The 19,518-nt window shown below is 55.4% G+C and overlaps 2 protein-coding genes across 2 annotated transcripts; both read right to left on the reverse strand.

Moving 5' to 3' along the window:
• Positions 1 to 12: 12 nt before the first annotated feature.
• On the reverse strand, positions 13 to 8,454 carry OTOP3 (otopetrin 3). Its single transcript, XM_032871049.1, has 7 exons — positions 8,420 to 8,454; positions 3,575 to 3,991; positions 3,349 to 3,485; positions 2,648 to 2,706; positions 2,253 to 2,371; positions 1,298 to 2,112; positions 13 to 189 (listed from the first exon to the last, which is right to left on the reverse strand). Exons 2-7 carry the CDS (start codon positions 3,969 to 3,971, stop codon positions 19 to 21), a joined length of 1,698 nt encoding a protein of 565 aa, XP_032726940.1. The 5' UTR covers positions 3,972 to 3,991; positions 8,420 to 8,454; the 3' UTR covers positions 13 to 18.
• A 2,822-nt stretch (positions 8,455 to 11,276) lies between these two features.
• On the reverse strand, positions 11,277 to 19,156 carry OTOP2 (otopetrin 2). The gene is made up of 6 exons (XM_032871050.1): positions 18,841 to 19,156; positions 18,242 to 18,378; positions 17,031 to 17,089; positions 16,439 to 16,572; positions 13,564 to 14,441; positions 11,277 to 11,480 (listed from the first exon to the last, which is right to left on the reverse strand). Exons 1-6 carry the CDS (start codon positions 19,154 to 19,156, stop codon positions 11,310 to 11,312), a joined length of 1,695 nt encoding a protein of 564 aa, XP_032726941.1. The 3' UTR covers positions 11,277 to 11,309.
• Positions 19,157 to 19,518: the final 362 nt, after the last annotated feature.

Raw genomic sequence — 19,518 nt, forward strand, 5'->3', positions numbered from 1 at the left:
CCAGGTCGTTGGGCAGCCTCAGGCCTCCAAGTAGACCTCCACCAGCCCCCCAACAGAGTGCATTCGGTAGAAGACCCCCAGAGGCAGGCCGAAATTGACGATGGTGAACCAGGTCCGATAGCCATAGAATTCTTGTTCTAGCCCGTTCTCAAACTCCGGGTGTATGCCAAACGCGGGCATCATCCACAGCTGGGGAGGAGAAGAGGGGGGTGAGAGGAGAGGACTCTCCGTGCCCCAGGACACTCCACTTGGGGATGGGGGAGGCAGGCCCCCACCCTAACATCTCCTCAGCCCTGGGCTTTCAAAGCCAGCCTTCCCCCCTCACTACCCCCACCCCATACCACAGCCACCTCCCTGGCTTGCCAGTCTGAACTCCAGGGGTCCATGAGGCCCCACACTGCCACCAGCCATGGCCCAACCTTCTGAGCCAAGCTGGGCTTCCCTGTGCCCCGACCTCAACCCCCTTCTTCCAGTGTTAACCTTCTCTGCTCCCTCCACCGGCCTTGGCTTCTGTCCAAATTCTGCCCCTTTCTCAAGGCCCAGACTCAACCTTCATGAGGCCTTCCTTGGCCCCTCGGGCCTGCACTTCCTTCTCTGAGCTCCTACTGCACTTTCGGGCCAGGTTATGGCATGTGGCGGTGGCTTCACCACCTGAAGAGTTTCCAGCGCGACGCACCTGGGACGTGGCGTTCGACATGCCCTCAGATCACCCTGGTTGTCTCGGCATTGCTGGGACCACCTAAGTCTCAATTTCCCCATCTGCCAAACAGGCGCCGGGATGGTGCCTAACGGGGCCTGCTGCTCGGGGTTAGCGAGTGGAATCAGTGAGATGCCCAGCGGCAGCATGGAGAGGCGGACAAGGGACCTCAGCAGTTACCAAGCAGTTATCCTTAACTCCTTCCACTGGAGAGTTTTTAGAAAACCAGGCACTTGATGATCTCTTCCGTTGACCAAATTCAGTGAACGATCAATTATTTGGTAATTCCCCAGCGGGTTGCCAGGTGTCTCTCCAACTAGAGAGTAAACTTGCAGAGGATGGAAATCTTACGTTTCTTGGTAAAGAGCACTTAGCGTCATGCCTCGCACGTTCACGCATGCCAGGCACCTTGCAGGACGCTGGGGGGACCCTGCTCTCAAGCAGCACGGGGCTAGTTGGAAAGAGGCAGGTGTCCTCGACAATACAAGGGACAGGTCAATCGCCCTTGCCATAGTCAACGAGCCCGGGAATGCGCCCGGCCAGCTCCGCCCCCACGCAGAACGCCCCGCCCCGCCCCGCCCCCAGCCCCTTCCCACTCACTGTGATGTTGCAGAGGATGAGGAAGAGCGAGATCTCCTTGAGTGCCCGCCGCTTCCAGTTGAGGTGGCTGTAGGAGTGGATGTAGGCCAGCGAGGCCCGCCGCAGGTCCTGGCCCAGCTCTAGCAGGGATCCCCGGCGGGGCGGCTCAGCCTCTCGCTTCCCTGCGGGGTCCTCGGATGCCGTCTCCCAGAGCGGGCGCCGGTGCAGGCCCTCGATGATGAAGAGGTTCTGCGCGATGTGCTGCAGAATAAGCAGCAGCGAGTAGGCCAGGATGAGGCGGTTGAGCAGCTCATGGGGGCGAGTGGCCACGATGGCCACGATGGAAAAATAGGCGATGCCCATCTGGCCCAGCGCCGCGCCCATGAGCAGCACCACGTCCAGGCTGCGGGTGGGGTTCTTGAGCGTGTCCAGCTCGCGCTCCTCCAGCCCGTGGATGGCCGTGCCCGCCAGGCATGCCAGGCTCATGGAGGGCAGCACGGCTATGTAGAAGGCATAGTAGAGGGTGAAGTACTGGCGCGCAATGGTGGGGCCACTGGCTTCGATCTGGAAGAGCACGAAGACGCACACGCCCGCCACCAGGGCCAGCAGGCCCAGCAGTGGCCCAAAGATGGCCCCGTGCAGGCGGAAGGGAGGGGTGCCGGGGTGAGTGTCTGTGTGGGGCGCCAGGCGGCGGCCGACGTTCTTCCACATGACAAAGAGCACAGCGCAGCAGATGAGGCAGTACTCGGTGCTGAAGGGGTAGAGCATCAGGTAGCCCCTCCGGAAGACCTCACACACGGTGGCATTGAGACAGAGGCAGGTGTTGGTGTCATTGCCTGGGAGGGGGCAGGGCGCAAAGGTATGATAGTTACTCAGATGGGCCCTGCTCGGAGGAAACCAGCTGCACCAGTAGGGAGTGTGTGTGTGTGTGTGTGTGTGTTTGCGTTTGAGGCCGGGAATCACATCTCCTCCGTACCAAAGAAGTTTTCCATGAGGGCGTTGAGCTCAGTCTCGATCTCGCGGTGCATGGAGTCGTTGGTGACAGCCAGAACCCACAGCAGCAGGTCTGTGGCCAGGGTCAGCATTAGGCCACACCTGGAGGAGGTGCCACACTCTGCCCACACAGCCTGGCCAGCTCCCCAGGTGCCCCGCCCTCATCACCACTGCCTTTGGGGTGACCTCTCTTTCCCGAAGCCAGATCCCATTTGACATAAGGACTACAGGGGAGGCAACCCTAGGAGTCACTTGGGACCCCTTCCCAGACAAACCCTCGGCCCCAGGGACACCATGTCCAAGGAAGTTGTGGGAGCAGTGCTAGCAGGGGGCTGGAGGAACCCAGGAGTTGGAGGGAGAGAAAGGACTCCATCTTACCTAGTGAAATTGGTCTGGATCTGAACACAGTCCTTACAGTGTTTCCAAAGCACCCAGGTCTGAAAGAGATGGGGCCTTGAGCCCAGGGCTGGGGGTCGTGGTGGTGGGACTGTGGGGTGCGTGCCCCAATTCCTTGTGTGTATTTACAATGGAAGTGACAGTGAGGAAGTCTGGATTGGAATCCTGGCTCTGCTATTTCCTTGCTGTGTCATCTTGGGCCAGCGGCAAAATATTTCAGAACCTTGGTCTCCTTAGCTCTAAAACGAGGCTACATAAAATGCCTACCTCTCCAGGGAATGCCTACTCACTGGGGAGATGGAAAGGACAACGCAAAGAAATGCCTAGCACAATGGCCAGCACGGGACAGGGACTCAGGAGCGCGAGTAGTAGTAGTAGTAAGTACCCCTTGCTAAGAGTAGCTCTGTGTACCTGGGTGGGGGTGTGGGGGGGTGTAGATTTCATTATATGCAAATATGCACAGGCAGATGTATTTGTAGGGGTCTGCATTTCAGTGACACATTGGGTGTGCAGGTACACGTAGGTGTGTGTGGTTGTGGGTACGTGGAGGCAGACATTAGTGGGGGGCTGTGGTATGTGTGTACCCCCACCCCCGGGCCATGTATGTATTTGCCTGTGTGGCGGTTTCTAGGCACAGGTCGGGCCTGTGTGCACGCGGTGCGGGGACGGGAGCGGAATGTCACCTGGACGCCGATGAAGATCATCTCGATGACAGGGAAGATGAGTTCCAGCTGTGACTTGCAATGGATGTGGCTCACGTCGTAGCCCACCCGGAAGATGTTGAGGCAGATGGTACAGCTGCCAAAGAGCACCAGGGAGCCTGGCCGGGCCAGGGGGCTGTTGAAATCTCCCCGGGACCTGGCTCTCCCACCCCACCCCTCCCCACCCACTCAGTGGCCCCACACTCACCCCGCACCCAGATGGGTCCCGCGTGAGGGTCATGGTAGAGCACGGCGCGCGGGTGGTGGGTGGTGCGGGCGGCAAAGTAGAGGAGCCAGAGGAGGGACAGGGCCTTCAGCACGGCCAGCAGGATCCACACATCACCCAGCGTAATGGCCACGTTGTTGAAGATCATACTGCAGATGAAGGCTCCACCCAGGAACACCACATTGAGGGCCAGGAGCCCTGAGAAGAGCTGCCCCGCCTTTTGGGCCTGCCTGTCCCTCCGCAGCAGCAGTGAGAAATGCCGCACCAGCCAGGACCGCTGGTGGGGTGAGGCAGGAGCTCCCGTTTTCTCAGCCCCCGCGTCCACTTGGCTCCCCTCGGCTGGGGCTGCTCCAGTCTCCTGTGCTTCCGGGGAGGCCATGGATGGAGCCTGAGAAGTGGCTGGGGAGAAAGGGTCCTGGTGGGCTGCCAGGCTATCCTGGCTTCATGGAGGGGACTTCTGTGAGACCTAGGGCAAGATATGCAACCTCCCTGGTAGGACAGGGGAAAGGACAGCAGCTGCCCTGTTTACTTTACAGGACCCGAGGAGGTTCAAACAGACCTGGGCATCTGGAAATTCTTTGTGCTCTAAAGAAACATAGGGGTTATTTTGATTGGCTTGAGGAATACCTCTCTCCCAACACCCTGCAGGGCTATCCCACTCTCTGCCTCAGTGTCTGATCTTGAGATGGAAAATAACGTCTTGTTACGGGAGCCATGGGGACGTCGGCATCATGTCTGGATGCTGGACATTTTCCAGGGTTGTGACTTTGCATCACAACAAGGCAGTTTGTGTTCCACTGATGTCTGGGAGGAATCTCCCTTCTTTAAAAAAAAAATTTTGAAAATTTTTATTTATTTATTTGAAAGAGAGAGCATGAGAGGGGGTAGTGTCTGAAGGAGAAGCAGACTCCCCGCTGAACAGGGAGCCGGATGCGGGACTCCATCCTGAGACTCCAGGATCATGACCTGAGTTGAAGGCTCTGAGCCACCCAGGCGCCCCAATCCTTCTGAAGGCAGGGAGCGCAAGTAGGTGTCCTCTCTTGCTCTGACTCTGGTTAGTTGGGTAGTGGTTGCCTAGCATGCTGTGTTGAAAAGGATCCTGAGGCCGAGTGTGGCTGTCATTTGATACCCTATTATGGTTACATATGGGTATAGATAAAATTACTCCTTTTATTTATTTTTTATTTTTTTTTAATTTTTTTTAGATTTTATTTATTTATTTGACAGAGAGAGACCACAAGTAGGCAGAGAGGCAGACAGAGAGAGAGAGAGAGGGGGAACAGGCTGCCCACTGAGCAGAGAGCCTGATGCGGGACTCGATCCCAGGACCCTGAGATCATGACCTGAGCCGAAGGCAGAGGCTTAAACCCACTGAGCCACCCAGGTGCCCTAAAATTACTCCTTTTAAAAGGTCTAGAAGAGGGGCACCTGGGTGGCTCAGTGGGTTTAAGCCTCTGCCTTCGGCTCAGGTCATGATCTCAGGGTCCTGGGATCGAGCCCCACATCGGGCTCCCTGCTTGGCGGGGAGTCTGCTTCCCCCCATCCCTGCCCGCCTCTCTGCCTACTTGTGATCTCTGTCTGTCAAATAAATAAAATCTTAAAAAAAAAAAAAGGTCTAGAAGACACCCACCAGATTAACAACAGGACTTTCTTCTGGGGAAGAGAGGAGGGTATTAGGGTTGGGGATGGTTTAACGTTCTAGTTTTTAAAAGCACGTTATTTATCTAATTAAAATTAATTTTAAAGCACATTAAGGTTTAGGGGGGAAAGTTCTGGGATTGATTTGCAATGTCTGCCATGAACAAGGGACTTGGAAACAGCATGCATGCTATGCCCCAGACCTGGACAGAATTGACTTCTGTATGTACCATCCCCCCACCCCGACTCCCAGACAACCTATGAATGCTCAGCACAACATGGGGAACACCACTCTTGACTCTTCTCTTTCCCTGGATGTCTTCTGCTACTTCCTCACCGTCCTCAAGCTTTCACTCAGGCCAACTCTTTGCCATGCCTTTCTTGAACCCAAATATCAGGTCGCAGCATTCCTGCAGTTCAGGGCCACAGCCTGGAGTCCAGCACCCTCCCCTGTGGGCCCTTCAGGTACCCATTCCTTGTGGGACTGAAGCCGCATTAGAGAGTGGGGATGCCCTGGGTGCTGTCCTTGTGGGAGGCTTCCCCTCAGCTAACCTGGGAGGCTCTCAATATCCCCGGCCACCTCTGGTGCCTTCCTTTGGGGCTGCCACTGCCCTTACATGCTTGGTGCTCTGGGCCCATGGTTCCAAGTGCTCTCTGTCCCCATCCTCCAGGCTATAGGAGGCCTGCACTATCTCAGCGAGTGGTGTCTTCCTCCCCACCTCTCCTAGAGTAGCTGGGCATCCTCCTGACCTCTCCCCTCACCCCTCCACCTCTCAGGTCCAAACCTGTTCATTCTAGCCCACAAGTCTCCCTTGGATTTTTCTTTTCTTTTTTTTTTAAGATTTTATTTATTTATTAGATAGAGAGGGAACACAAGTAGAGGGAGTAGGAATAAGCAGGCTTCCCGCTGAGCACAGAGCCCACTGGGGCTGGATCCCAGGACTCTGGGATCGTGACCCGAGCCAAAGGCAGACGCTTAATGACTGAGTCACCCAGGTGTCCCTCCCTTAGATTTTTCTTGACCTCAACCTCTACCCTAGTCCAGGGCCCCCTGCTCTCTCTCCTGGACTGGTTCTCCTTATCCACTGTGCCTCTCCCCTACTTCAAGCCCAACAAAGGCAACAAATTGCTGTGACTTATTTCAATAAGTCAGGCAGAGAAAGACAAATACCACAAGAATTCACTCATATATGGAATTTAAGAAACAAAACAAATGAACAAAGAAAAAAGGAGACATGAGAAATCAGACTCTTAGAGAACAAACGGGTGGTTACGGAGGAGAGTTGGGTGGGTTAAGTAGGTGATGGGAATTAAGAGCACACTTATCGTGCTGAGCACTGATGAATATATAGAATTCTTGAATCACTATAGGGGACACCTGAAGCTAATATAACACTGTATGTTAATTATACTTGGGTTAAAATAATAAATTAAGAAAAAGGCAAACAATTGCCCTCAGGATAAAGTCCAAACTACCTTGCATAGCCTGCACAGCCTTTCATAAGGAAACCAGGCAGTGCATGTTTTGTCTGGGCTTGGAGGCTAGCTTCTGTTGGTTGCTTCCTGGTCTTGCCTTGACTTACCTCTCGCACTGTCCTTGGACCCCACTCCCTTCTGTGGGCTGTGTCATCTCGCTGCAGTTCCCACAATGTGCTGGCTTTGGCTCACCTCCCTGTCCACACTCACTCCACCCTTTGCCCATGATGTCCGCCCCCTTGCCCTTTGGCTGACTGCAACTTAGAGCAGAATCCCACCTCCTCTAAGCGGCCTTCCCTGAACCCCATGTCAAGGCTGCACTAGGAACCCCCACTGCACCCCAAACTTGTTGCTGCATCATCACTTATCATGCTCGCTCCATTTAACTCACTGTGTTTTGCTCTGTCTTTGCCTGTGGACTCTGAACTTCAGAAGCATTAGCTTTCTCCTCTCTGTAACCACCAAAAAACCCTCACCACATCTGTCTTTAAAATACAGCCTCTCCGGCCCCCACATTCCCACATGAACTTGCTCAATATATATACCTTCTTTGGTTCTCTTATGGCAAAGAGAATAAGAACACTCAGTCCTTTCTTTAAGTTTCTACAGGTGATTTTGTCCCCCTTTCCCAGGTCTCTCTGTCGTCTTTGCTCCAGTTTTCCCCCTCCCTGTCCAGGCCCTCTGTCACACTCGGGAACCGGCCCCCATATTGATCCAGGCCCAGCCAGAGGGCTTCAGGGCTCCACACTTCTTGTGCCTCCCTGATTCACTCCTGGAGCCTGCTGTTCCTCTGCCTTGCCTGCCACCTTCCACCAATGGCTCTCGCCCATCCTCATCACCTACCTTAAGCACCTTTCCTGGGAAGCATTCTCTCCCTGCTCAAGCATCTGCTGAGAGTGGGTGTGCACTGTCTGGGGAGGGGCTGTGAGCATGGCTGGCTCCCCTCAAGGCCAAGAGCTCCTCCGGGTAGAAACCAGGTCCTGCTTAACTTGAATCCTCCAAACCTAGCACAGGCAAGACGCTCTCACTGACTGACTCTGCCATATTCTGGCGGAGATTTCAGCACCCAAGACATGGACAGAGACCCTTCTCCTTCTGTGCTTTCCATCCCAGCCCAGCCTGGGAGACTTTAGAGATGATCTTTATCTTTCCACCCAGGCTCCCCCGCCTAAATTGAGCAAGCGTTTAAGGCTCATAAGGATACCTCCCTGCCCCGTTTCTCCCAACTCTGACTGCTCATTTTCAGCCTTCCCCAGAATCTGTCTCCTCTTCCCAGGGCAGTATCGCCTAATGATTAGGAGCCCAGAGTCTGGGGGCTGCTGGATCGCTCAGCCAGTTAAGCGTCTGCTTTTGGCTCTGGTAACTAGCACAGGATCCTGGGATCTAGCCTCAGGTTGGGCTGCCTGCTTGGCAGGGAGTCCACTTCTCCCTCTCTCTCTGCCCCTCCACTCCCCCCTCCCCTCACTCGTGGGCTTTCTTTCTGCTTTCTCTATCAAATAAATAAATAAATAAGTCATATTTTTTAAAAAAAAGAGTCCAAATTCTGTCATTTACTACCTTTGTGATCTTGGATAAACTACTTAGACTCTCCGTGCCTTGGTTTCCCCATATGTAAAATGGATGTACAACTATGGAATAGTACCTGGTACATAGAAGATGCTCATTAAAGATTTCTTGAATGAATAAACGAAGGACTTAAGGCATAATACCTACCTCATAGGGGTTTTCTCAAAATTAAGTGATTTAATGCATGTAAATGCACTTAGAGCCTGTTAGCTATTCGTACATTTCCTTCCAGTTCTGCCGAGGTCCTGGAGACGCTGGAAGGGTCAGGATTACTGGTGAATTTCAGGGGCGGTTTTTGCTGGACTGCAGGCCTAGAGGGGACACTGGAGAACAAGATTCCGGGTCCCCTCTCTCCAGGGTCCTCGCCCTGTCTTCCCTATCCTCCCCATCCCCAATCCCACCCTCCAACAGTCGCTAGAGGGAGCGCTGAAAGGGGCGAATTCCGTCCGCCGCGGGGAGTGTGCCAGGGTGGGGCACATAGGGGTCTCGGGGAAGAGGGGGAGGGCACCCAGGACTGACAAGGAGGAATCCGCCGCCCTCTGGCACTTCCCTCGGCGCGACGCCAGTCCAAGGGAGGGCCGGAACACCAAACTGGTTTGTGGGTCTTGATTAGAGACAGGTGATGAAAGCGGCTCAGCCGTCGGGGCGCGGCGCCTGGCTAGGAGCGCAGGGCCAGCTCCGGAGGAGGCTGCTGAGCGCGGACTGGGAGCTTGGGTCTTTCTCTACGAGCCACTCGAGGGACTGCGGGGCCTGGGGCAGCCGCTACACATATGCCTCAGACTGGGCGTCCAGGCAGTCCCAACTCCACACCCCTTTACCCAGAGGTCCCGGTTTTTGCTTCTTTCTGGCCTCGGCACCCACCTTTGGCTGTGCGCGCGCAGACCCGCTGGGGTGGGGCGCGCCCTGCTGACTTTTGTGTGCGCTCCATCCGCGGAAAGGAGGTGGGGCGCGGAGCTAGAGTTGGGGTAGGGGGCAGAGAAGGGCGGGTTCCGTGGTCGCCAGGGGTTGGTCTCCGCCCACTCATCCCGCCCTCCCCCTCCTATCCCTGTAGCCCCTAGTCTTTGAACCTGGTATTGGGGGCGGAATAGGTGTCGCTGTCAAGGTGGGCTCCCCGGGAATGCCCCGCCAGCAGTCCAAGGGCGCTCCCTGTGCCTAGCCGGGCCGCCGGGAGCCTTACCTGAGGCCTGGCCGGGCATCGCGGCCGGCTGACCACCGACTGCGAGCACAGCGCCGATCTTTAGTCCTGGTGAGGCCCCCGCGCCCGCACCGATACCCCCGACGCCCTCCCCTCGCGGGACTGCGCAGCCGCTGCTCGGGCTCCTTGCCCCATCGATTTTTCTGTTGACTTAGGGGATCTCATTAATCCTTCGTTAATTACCCCGCCAGGGGCTCCAGCCCAGGCCGTGCAGCCAATAGCGAGGCGGCTAGGCGGGAGGGCGGGGCAGGAGGCGGGGCAGGCTTGCGGCCTCAGGGTCAGTAGACCTGCGACCGCCCGCCTCCCGGGTGGGGTGGGGTGCAACGTCCTTAAGCCGCAGCAAAGGGGTTCCGGCCGCACTTTCCTCTGGTGGCCAAGCAGGGAGCAGCCTGAGCCCCTCTTCCCCCAGGTCTGGCGTCGTCTTTCTCTGTACCTCACCCAGTACTCGGGAGGGGTGCGGTCTCGCAGCAACCTCGCCACTCCACTCTCTCTCCCTAAATCGAACGTGAACTTGGGGAGGAAGAGACCTCATTCTGACGAGCCAGGAGGCGGGTGGGGGAGGGAAGTCGCCCCCTCTGGCCCTCCTCACTCTTCCCGCAGCCTCTGAGACCTGCCCCCCTCATTCTGCTGGAAGGGTCCAGGTGCGTTCCTCCTCTCAAGTCCCCAGTGCTCGAGGTGCCGCTGCTCCCATCTCTCCCACCCCAGCCCCCATCCCAGTCCCCACTCTGGCCTGCCTCCCTTCACCTGACTGTGGCTGGGCACCAATTCTTCCTCCTCTTCTAGTTGGCAAGTCTCCTCTTCAGTCTCTGCCTGGCTTTCTCAGGTTCTCTCCCTGCTAAGTTCATCTCGTGCCTTTTCTGGATTAGAAGCCCTAGGGCTTTGCCTCGGGACCCCCCAGGGAGTGGGGGTGGTGGGTAAGAGGAAGCCCCATGCAGTGAGGTTCTGTGCCCCCCCAACACCTCTTCAACTAGAACAGCTCTGTTTGTGTTTACAAACTTGGGTTCCTGAAATATTTTATTTAAAGAAAAAGAAGTTCTGCTGTTTGAATATTATTCTTAGTAGAAAGGCTCTGGCTCTCTTTAGCTCTGTGACCTTGGGCATGTCACTTTACCTCTCTGGGCCTCAGTTTCCTTTGTAAAAAGAGAGGTAACGTGACCTAGTTGGGCTAGGTCAGTCTTTCCTAACCTTTCTTGCTTCATGGAACACATAAACAAGTGTATTTGGCCTTTGAGGATAAGGGGAAGAGGAAGATGGCAGCCTGCTTACTCTGTCCAGCCCCTCCCAGCCACCCAGGTACTTACTAGTCTGTAACAACCTGTAACTCCGATTTGCCTCTCTCACTGAAAAGCTTGAGACCTGAAAATCTCCAGGGTTCCTTCCAGCTCTGAGCCCCAAGATCCTCTCCTGCAATTGTCTCATGTGGGGAGACTGAGACAAGAAGTGGGGGGCAGGGGGCGAATTGGAGGCGGTTCCAGCTCCAGACAGCAGTCCTCGCCAGGCCACGGGGCTGGGATCAGGGGTGGGGCCAGAACCGCCAACACTTACTCATCTTGCCTGGTCCCGGCTGCTCTAGGGAGAGGTCTCTCCTCCCCACCCACTCCATGCTGCAGAATCTGCTGGGGTGGGTGGGTATGTCCTGATTGTGATGTAAAAACTCATCCTGGAAAAATAACTTTGGTGCAAATTCTATCCTGGGGCCCCTGGGGCAGGGTGGGGGGGTAGGGGGGTTGGGGGGTAATGTGGCACAGTGACTGCCAGCCTGGGGTTCTTTCCTGTGGGGGCGGGGGTGTCTCTGAGTGGGCACATGAACCGAGCCCCACCCCTACGTGTCTCTCAGGGGCTTCAGGACAACACGTAGACCTCCAGCAGGCTGGAGACGGCGTGCATACGGTAGAAGATGCCAAAGGGCAGACAGATGTTGACGATGGCCGCCCAGAGGGAGTAGCCATAGAAGTCGACCTCCACGGTGTTGCTGAAGTGAGGGCGGGCTCCGAAGGCAGGCATGATCCACAGCTGTGGTGAGAGAGGGGGGGCGTCAGGACCTAGCCCAGACTGGCCACTTGCAGGTCATTGCTGTGGACTTAGCTGGGGGAGGGGGTGACAAGATGGGGGTCCCAGCCCTCTAGTTTGTTGGATAGCAAGGGCTGGACGCTGGTGAATGGGGAACCTAAGGATATTGGGCAGGGTTTGGCACTCACTAAGGAGCTCAGAAAATGGACCCAACTGAACTTGCCCACCCCCAGGCTGGGGCTCCTTCTGTGATCACTTCTCTACCCTGTTACTATGGCTCATTTGTCAGATGGGGAGGAGGAGAAGATAGATGATGTGAAAATTTGGCACAAGTGCCCAAATCAGGGGCTCGCTCCTGGACAGATGTGTGCAGATGTGTGCGGTGGGAGAATCACACAGGCCCAGGGCAGGGGTATCAGGATCCAGCCAGAAGTGAGCTCCACCCCCAGCCTCCATAAGCTCCGTTCTGCAGCTCCATTCCTTTCCCAGGTCTGGGAGGAGGTTAACGAAGGAAGCCTGCTTCATCTTTCACTGGAGCCCAGACGGTCCAGGTGTGGGGTATGAGGCAAGCAACAATGGCTTCTAGGGCAGCCCCACGCTCCCCAACCCCAGCTGACTGTCCTTGAACACGCGAGGCTCCTTTTGGAGACCTTCTGTCCTCTGAAATGGAGTCGAAGATGATGCTCCTAGATTGACCCAGGAGCAGATACCCTGAGCAAAACATCCAGAAGGTGGCTCCCAGCCTGCTGGAGAGGGCCCTGCATGGGGGTGGAGGAGGTGAGGGCAGGGCCAGGTTGGGGTGGGGGGATGGGGGGGAGCGGGGTGGGGGGCGGGGGAGGCTCCCAGGCTGGCCCAAGATTTAAGGAGGTTTTGAGCTTTATTGCTTCTACTGGAGGGTCAGAGACTGGTGATCACCTTTTTTTTTTTTTTTTTCTTTTTTTCTTTTTAAAACCGATTACCTGCAGGCTGGGTGGGAACACACTAAAAATGCACTCAGGTCAGGGTCATTGGTGTAGTTTATGCCCTGGGTAGAATCCCTCTGCAGACATGCTCTACATCAGGACAGACCCACATTAAGGATGTTTGGGGGCGCCTGGGTGGCTCATAGGTTAAAGCCTCTGCCTTCCGCTCAGGTCACGATCCTGGGGTCCTGGATAGAGCTCCACATCAGGCTCTCTGCTCAGTGGGGAGCCTGCTTCCCTTCCCCTCTCTCTGCCTGCCTCTCTACCTACTTGTGATCTCTGTCTGTCAAATAAATAAATAAAATCCCCCCCAAAAAAGGGGTGTTTGTTTGTATATTGGGGATATTTTTCTGTTGGACTTTGTAGCTGAAAGGGCCATTTTTATACTGAGTGTAACTTCAGTAGAGCTGCTCTTTATTTGGGATGTACTCACATGGGTACATGTTTGCATATTAGAAATTTCTCTCCTGAGGACTTTATCCACACTGGACTGTTTCTCTATTGGGCTGTAGCCACAGGAGGGGTATTCTTTTATGGGGTGTTTGTCTTCATGGGGGGTGTTTCTGTCCTGGGGTGAAGTCTGTTGCTAACGCACTGGGTTTCTCTTAGGAAGCGGAGGGGGCGCTGTCGCGAATGCCCCCCTTCCAGGCCAGCCCCCTGCCGCCCTTGAAGAGAGCGCTCACACTTAAGCTGGTCTCTGCTACTTCCTGCTGCTGCTCCAATTATTCTGAGAAGTGGGCTGGTCACAAGTTCCCAGGAGCAGTCACACCTTCCACCTAGGGGTGAGGGCACCCTCCCTCTACATCACTTCACAGCTCCCTCTCACTTCTGCCCAGCCCCCATGTCAGCATTCCCTGGGACTCCTCCAGTTCCATCTGCAGCCTAGATGCCAGAAGGCTGGGATTTCATTCTCTCTCTGTGCCCTGGGATGCTGTTTGCCCAGGGACTTCATCTGACCCTCTCCGAACCTGCTTCTCTCCTAGAGAGCTGTAGGCTTCTCCAGTGGGCTGGGGGCAAGACAGAGAAGGGCACGTGAATGAGCCTGAAAGAGAATCCTTCCTTGGCCTTCTCTTCCCCCCAGCTCCTTCCCATCTCCCCCTGCCCCACGACCGCCAGTTACTCACGATGACATTGCAGAGCAGGAGAAACAGAGAAATGTCCTTCAGGCACCGGCGTCTCCAGTCGCCCCTGGGGGCCAAGATGATGGCCACTGCTTCCTGAGGGCCCACTGGGTTGGTGCCAACCAGCCTAGGAGTGGGTGGGCAGCCAGGCAAGGTGTGGAGGGCATCCAGGTTGGCAAAGGTAAGACCATGGCAGGGCTCCTTGGGGGTGGTATCATGGGGCTCAGCCCCGGGCGGTCCCCGGTGGAGGCTTTCGATGATGAACACATTCTGGAAGGTGTGCTGGGCAATCATGAGTAGAGCATGGGCTAGGTTGAGCGCCCCCAGCAGGTCCCTGGGTGTGCCCACCACCACGGCTACGATAGAGTAGTAGGAGATAGCGTACTGGCCCAGGGCGGCGCCCATCAGCAATGCCACATCCAGGGTCCGAGTGGGGTTCTTATGGTGATCCATGGCCCGGCGATCAAAGCGGTAGATGACCGAGCCGCTCAGGCTGACCAAGGTCATGAGCCCCAGACAGATGATGTTGAAGCTGTAGTAGATGACCAGGGCCTGCTGGAGGCGGCCCCCCTCCGCGCTCACTTGGACCTCGTAGATGATGAAGACGGCCAGCCCCACCACGAAGAGCATCAGGCCCAGGATTGGACCAGCGAAAAGGGTCTCCCGGAAGAGGCTGACCCGGGAAGGGGTGTGGCCGTGGCCGTGGGTGGAGGAGGCCAGCAGCCTGCCCACATTCTTCCACATGACGTACAGCATGGTGGACGCAAACAGGCTGTACTCAATGTTGAAGGGATACAGGTAGAAGTAACCCTGCTGGAAGATCTGGCAGACGGCCGTGTTGCAGGAACAGTCTCCTCCCACCGAGCTGCCCGCACGCTGCTCTGCTGTGGGGAGAGAGGCACGGAGCTGGACCGCCCTCCCGCCTTCCTGGGGGAGCGCTGCTCCTCTCCACGGTGACCTTCGTCCCTGGGGGATCACCATCTGCCCTATTCACCTCCATATCCCAAAATGCCTGCACAGGGCCTGGCACGTGCCTTCATTCCACGAATATTTACTAAGCACCTACTATGCGCCAGAGACTGGGACGCATCAGTAAACAGTCAGTGCTCAATTAACAAAAATCGGAACCGCAGATTCTGCCTGCTGCATCCATTCTGTTCCTGCAGGTAGACATTTCCAATCCTTCCCAACCAGTAATCACCCCTGGCTCTCCACGATAGGTGAGGTTTTGTTCCTGATAGATGGTGGCCCTCATGGGAACCCCAAGCGTTCAATCTTCCTAGCAGCTCTCCCCCGCATCTGACTCAGCCCAGAGTGTGAGCTGCTTTCGGCAGGTGTCTCCTGTGACCTCCCATCATTTTGGTTTGTAGCACACGCACAGGAATCTTGTCCTGTGTCCAGAGTGTGCTCGATAGAATGCCTTGGATCTTGGGAAACATCTCTTTGGATTCCCAGAACTATTCCCACTGGTTTTGCTGATGCAGAAACTGAGGCTCACCGAGGTAAGGTGGCTTGTAATGGCAGAGTTATTGACCCGACTCCTAACGCCGGGGCAGCTACCTTCCTAGGAGGCCTCTCGGCACCCCAGGGCCCCAGCATGTTAAGTTGGCCACCTCTCTGGGTTGTTTTTTTTGGTTTTGCTTTGTTTTAGTAAGAGAGAAAGAATGAGTATGCACGTGTGCAGGGAGAGGAGCAGCGGGAGAGGGAGAGGGAGAATCTTAAGCAGACTCCACACCTACCCAACTCAGAGCCTGATGCGGGGCTCAGTCTCATGACCCTGAGATCATGACCTGAGCCAAAATCAAGAGTCTGACACTTAACCAACTGAGCCACCCAGGCACCCCCTCTGGGTTGGTTTTAACCATCCTCAGGAACCCTCTGTTTGTGCAAGGTGGTCTTTTATCAGTCCGGCTGGGCTGGGGTCTTCCGCTCTACGCTTTCTGTGCCTGGACCCTTCCATACCAGGAGTGTGTGTGTCTTCAGGCAAAATCCAGATGGACTTAGTAATCTGGTCTGGTTGGTGGGGAAGGGGGGCCCTACAGAAGTCCAGAGAACTAGGACAAGGGGGCCTGTGGATCCTATTCTTTCTCAGTATATCATATTGGTTCAAAGCAAAGATGGATCTCAACACTAGTTCTCCCAATTTCAAGCTCTATTTAACCTTTTATGCCTTAGTTTCTATATCTATAAAATGGGAATACTAACAGTACTCATCTCAAGGCTCAGATGGTTAAGTCTCTGACTCTTGATCTCGGCTCAGGTCATGATCTCAGGGTTGTGAGACTGAGCCCCGCACCAAGCTCTGGGCTCAGTGCAGAGTCTGCTTATGATTCTCTTCCACCCTCTGACCCCTTCCCCCACCCCTCTCCTGCTCTCTATCTCTTTCTCTTAAAAATAAAAAAAAAAACAAAAAAACAAACCTAGTATCCATCTCATGGGGAAGTTGTGAGGGTTAAGTACAGTAGAGTGTTTAAGACACTTAGCACAGCACCTGACATATCAGTAAAGTGTCACTATTGTCATTGTGATTATTATTTCTACCTCCTCCTTGACACACTCTGTCCCATGCATCCACTGTTGAGCTATTCTGCCTCCCCTTTTCCCCCCTTCATTTTGATCACCCTCATCCTTTCATTCTGGAGCCCAAATCCGTTCTTCAGTAGGATGGAGACCTGAACAGTGGGTCCAAGGCTGCCTCCTCCAGAAAGAGAAGATGTTCCTTGACACCATCCCTCTGGTGTCACCTACACCTACCCTTCTTCAGAGGTGGAGCCTGGAGCAGGGGGAGGCTCTCCTCTCTCGTGGGGGCAAGGGAGTCGAGCACCCAGCCAAAAGCCTGGAAGTCCCTGGACGGGTTTAATCTGGGATGGATACTCACGGTCAAGGGCGAGGCGAAAGTGGCTGGTGTTGCTGTGGGAACTATCATAGGAGTGGGTCTGGTGCACGGACTCGTCCACCACAGCTGCCATCCAGATGGCCAGGTTTGTGGTGAGGGTGAACATGAGACCGCACCTGTTTGGGAAGGGGGAGCAGAGAGGCCAGTGAGAGGCTGGCCCATGGTGGGTCCCTGGGGAGTTGGAAAGCTGGGGAGCTATACTGGGAGATGATGTTGGGAAGCAAGAAAGCAGGGTGAACAGAGAGGCTGAGTTTGGAAGGAACACTTAGTCTGGCCAGGATGCCACACAGGAGAGGGCCAGGGGATGTCCAGGGGCTCAGGCCACTGCCACTCCCTCTCCTAGAGGAAAGCACATACAGTGCACTGTATAACCCATGTCACCAAAACACACAGGTATGAGTGTGTAGGCACACACCCATACACACAACACAGCACAGCCTGGTGAAATCGGCTGAAAGAGCAAGGGGGCCTTGGCTGAAACCCCACCCGGGGTGCAGAAAGAGGACCCAGGTCCCAGGTTGGAAAGCTCATCCCCAGGGGAGCACGGATGTTGAGCTGTGGGGCCAGCACTCACCGGGTCAGATCCAGATGGACGTGAATACAGTCTTTTGAGGAGACCCAGAGAAAGTAAGTCTGTGTTGAGAGAAAGTGGGGGAGGTGTTTGACTCTGGAGTGCCTGTGTCCAAACCCAACAGTATGTTCCCTCTTCCTCAAGAGCCCCCATACTAACCTACCAAGTTTATCTTAGCTTTACAAAACGAATAAGGAACATTCTCTCTTTCTATGGAACAATTTGTATAAAATAGTTCTGTTCTTTCAGAACTTGCAAAATGTTGCCTGTAAATTCTTGGTGTTTGTTTGTTTGTTGTTACTGTTGTTTTCAGGTAGAGTTTGACCATCTAGTTACTTATTCCTGGGAGCGAGGCCAGTCTGAGGCTGGGTCTTATCCAAGGTAGAGAGAGTCTCTGGTGGCTTCTCGCCTCCCCTTGGCAACATCCCCTGCCCCATTCCTAGCCTTTGTTGTCCTGCAACCCTCCCCTAGTTACCAATAAATCCTTGTCATGGTATTTGTTGATGTGGGGGCGTCTGTATTTTTGCTGTGAGTATTCTTCAAGCCCATGAGCTGAACAAGTGTAACACTATCGTTAAGTACCAAAGTCATAAACGTGTTGAATTGTGGAAATCGACAGGGCTGATGTTTCAGGAGAGGGAACCCTACATGTGGTATTCTGGTCGTGGTGCAGGGATGAGATCCGTTCTGGTCCCATGTAAGACCACTCCTGCCTCAGCTCAATCAGGAGATCTTTCAGGATGTTGTGTGTGCAAAAAAGAAAAATACATATTCTTGAACTTGTTTGAAAAATCCCAGGTACAGGGTACCCTATTTCCTGAACAGATACAGAACATATGGGCAGTAGCCGAGGCTAAACCGGCCATGCCCCCCTCCCCCCAGGACCCTGGGCTGAGACTGATGCCCTCTACAGGCACCCAGGGAGGGCAAGCCAGGTTCGAGGAGACATGGCAGCTACCCCAACTCAGACATCCTAGATGTTAATACCAGCACTGCTTGGGTTGAAATGAAAATCACAGGGCCCCTAAGTAGGAGCTCACATCTGGATATGACTTCATTACCAAGTGCTTCCAGATTTATGGACTCATGTGATCCATGCTATAGTCCTATCCCCACCTTACTTGATTGTTCAGGGTAGAAGAGTAGAGATCTCCAGACCTCATGCCAGGTGTCGGCTCCTTTCCACCACACTCGAGAACGCTCCTCCCACCCACCTGGACGATGACAAACACAGCCTGGGTGAGAGGGTGCAGGATCTTGATGGCCGACTGGCACTCAAAGAAACTGGAGTAGTAGCCAGTCTTGAAGACATCCATGACAAGAGTGCAGATCCCAAACAGCACCAGCCCACCTGGGAATGAGGGGTGGGGTGGGGGGTCAGAGAGGATGGTTTGTAGATCTGAGGATGAATGACTAGATGGGCAGTTGATGGTTGGGTGGGTGGAGGGATGGATGGAAGCCCTGTCTCTTTGGGGCTGCTTGGATTGGGGCCAGAACGGCCCTCAGTGGCCTATTTCAGTTGCAGCTTCACCTGTCCTCAGCTCTCCCTCTAAGGCTGTCCCATGACCACCCCTTTTCAGTCTTTAGGAAGAGCAAAGAAGTCCCCCTCCATCCCTCACGTCATTCTTCTTCCAAGGCTATTTTCCTTCCTCTTCTCCTTTAGCCACAGCCTATCTCATCTTCGGCCACATCTGGCCCCCTGGGAATTTCTCAGCCCCCTACCTTGACGCGCGCTCCACAATTCCTCTGAGAGTCCCAGCCTCTGGCTCCTCTCCTGCCCCCCCACCTCTCCCCGTCCCACCTCCCCTGGCACCTCGGAGCCAGATGGGGCCGGCGTGCGCGTCCCGATAGGGGACGGCGTTGGGGCAGCGCACGGTCCGCAGGAGGTAGAAGAGGATCCAGAGGGAGGCGAGCAGCATCATGGTGGTGAGCAGCGCGAACACGTCGGTGTCATACACCGCTACCTTGTTGAAGGCGCCGCCACTGATGAGCGTGCAGGCGAGGAGCAGCACGTTCACGGCCAGCAGCACGGACAGAAGGCGGCCGCCCTTCTTCCACACCTCGCGGGAGCCTGCCCGTGGCTCTGCCGGCGGGCTCTCCTTGGGGCCCGGGGTCGACTCCTCGGACATGGCAGGGGCGACTGGGGGAACCTGGACAGGTCACTGTGGAGGAAGAGCGTACAGGACCCCAGGTCACCCCCCCATCCCTAGATTTAGGAACCGAGAAGTTCCTCACCCGGAGGGTGGGGGTTGCGGGTGGTGGAGGAAGCGCTGGGGAAAGGGAAGAGAAAAGCCGACACTTTGGGTCTCTCGCTCGACGACGGAGGGAAGGAGAAGCGGCGGCAGCCCCGTCGGACCCCGACCAACGTCCCCACTCCCCCGTCCGTCGACCGTCTGGTCCGGGCACCCACCTGGCTGGGCCGGGAGACGGCGCTGAGCTGGGGGTCAGGGGGCGGCGAGCGTCTCCTCTCTCCCACACCGGGCTGGACGGG

This window comes from Lontra canadensis, unplaced genomic scaffold (genome assembly GCF_010015895.1).
Source record: "Lontra canadensis isolate GAN:19392208 unplaced genomic scaffold, GSC_riverotter_1.0 scaffold41, whole genome shotgun sequence".
Taxonomy (NCBI): domain Eukaryota; kingdom Metazoa; phylum Chordata; class Mammalia; order Carnivora; family Mustelidae; genus Lontra; species Lontra canadensis.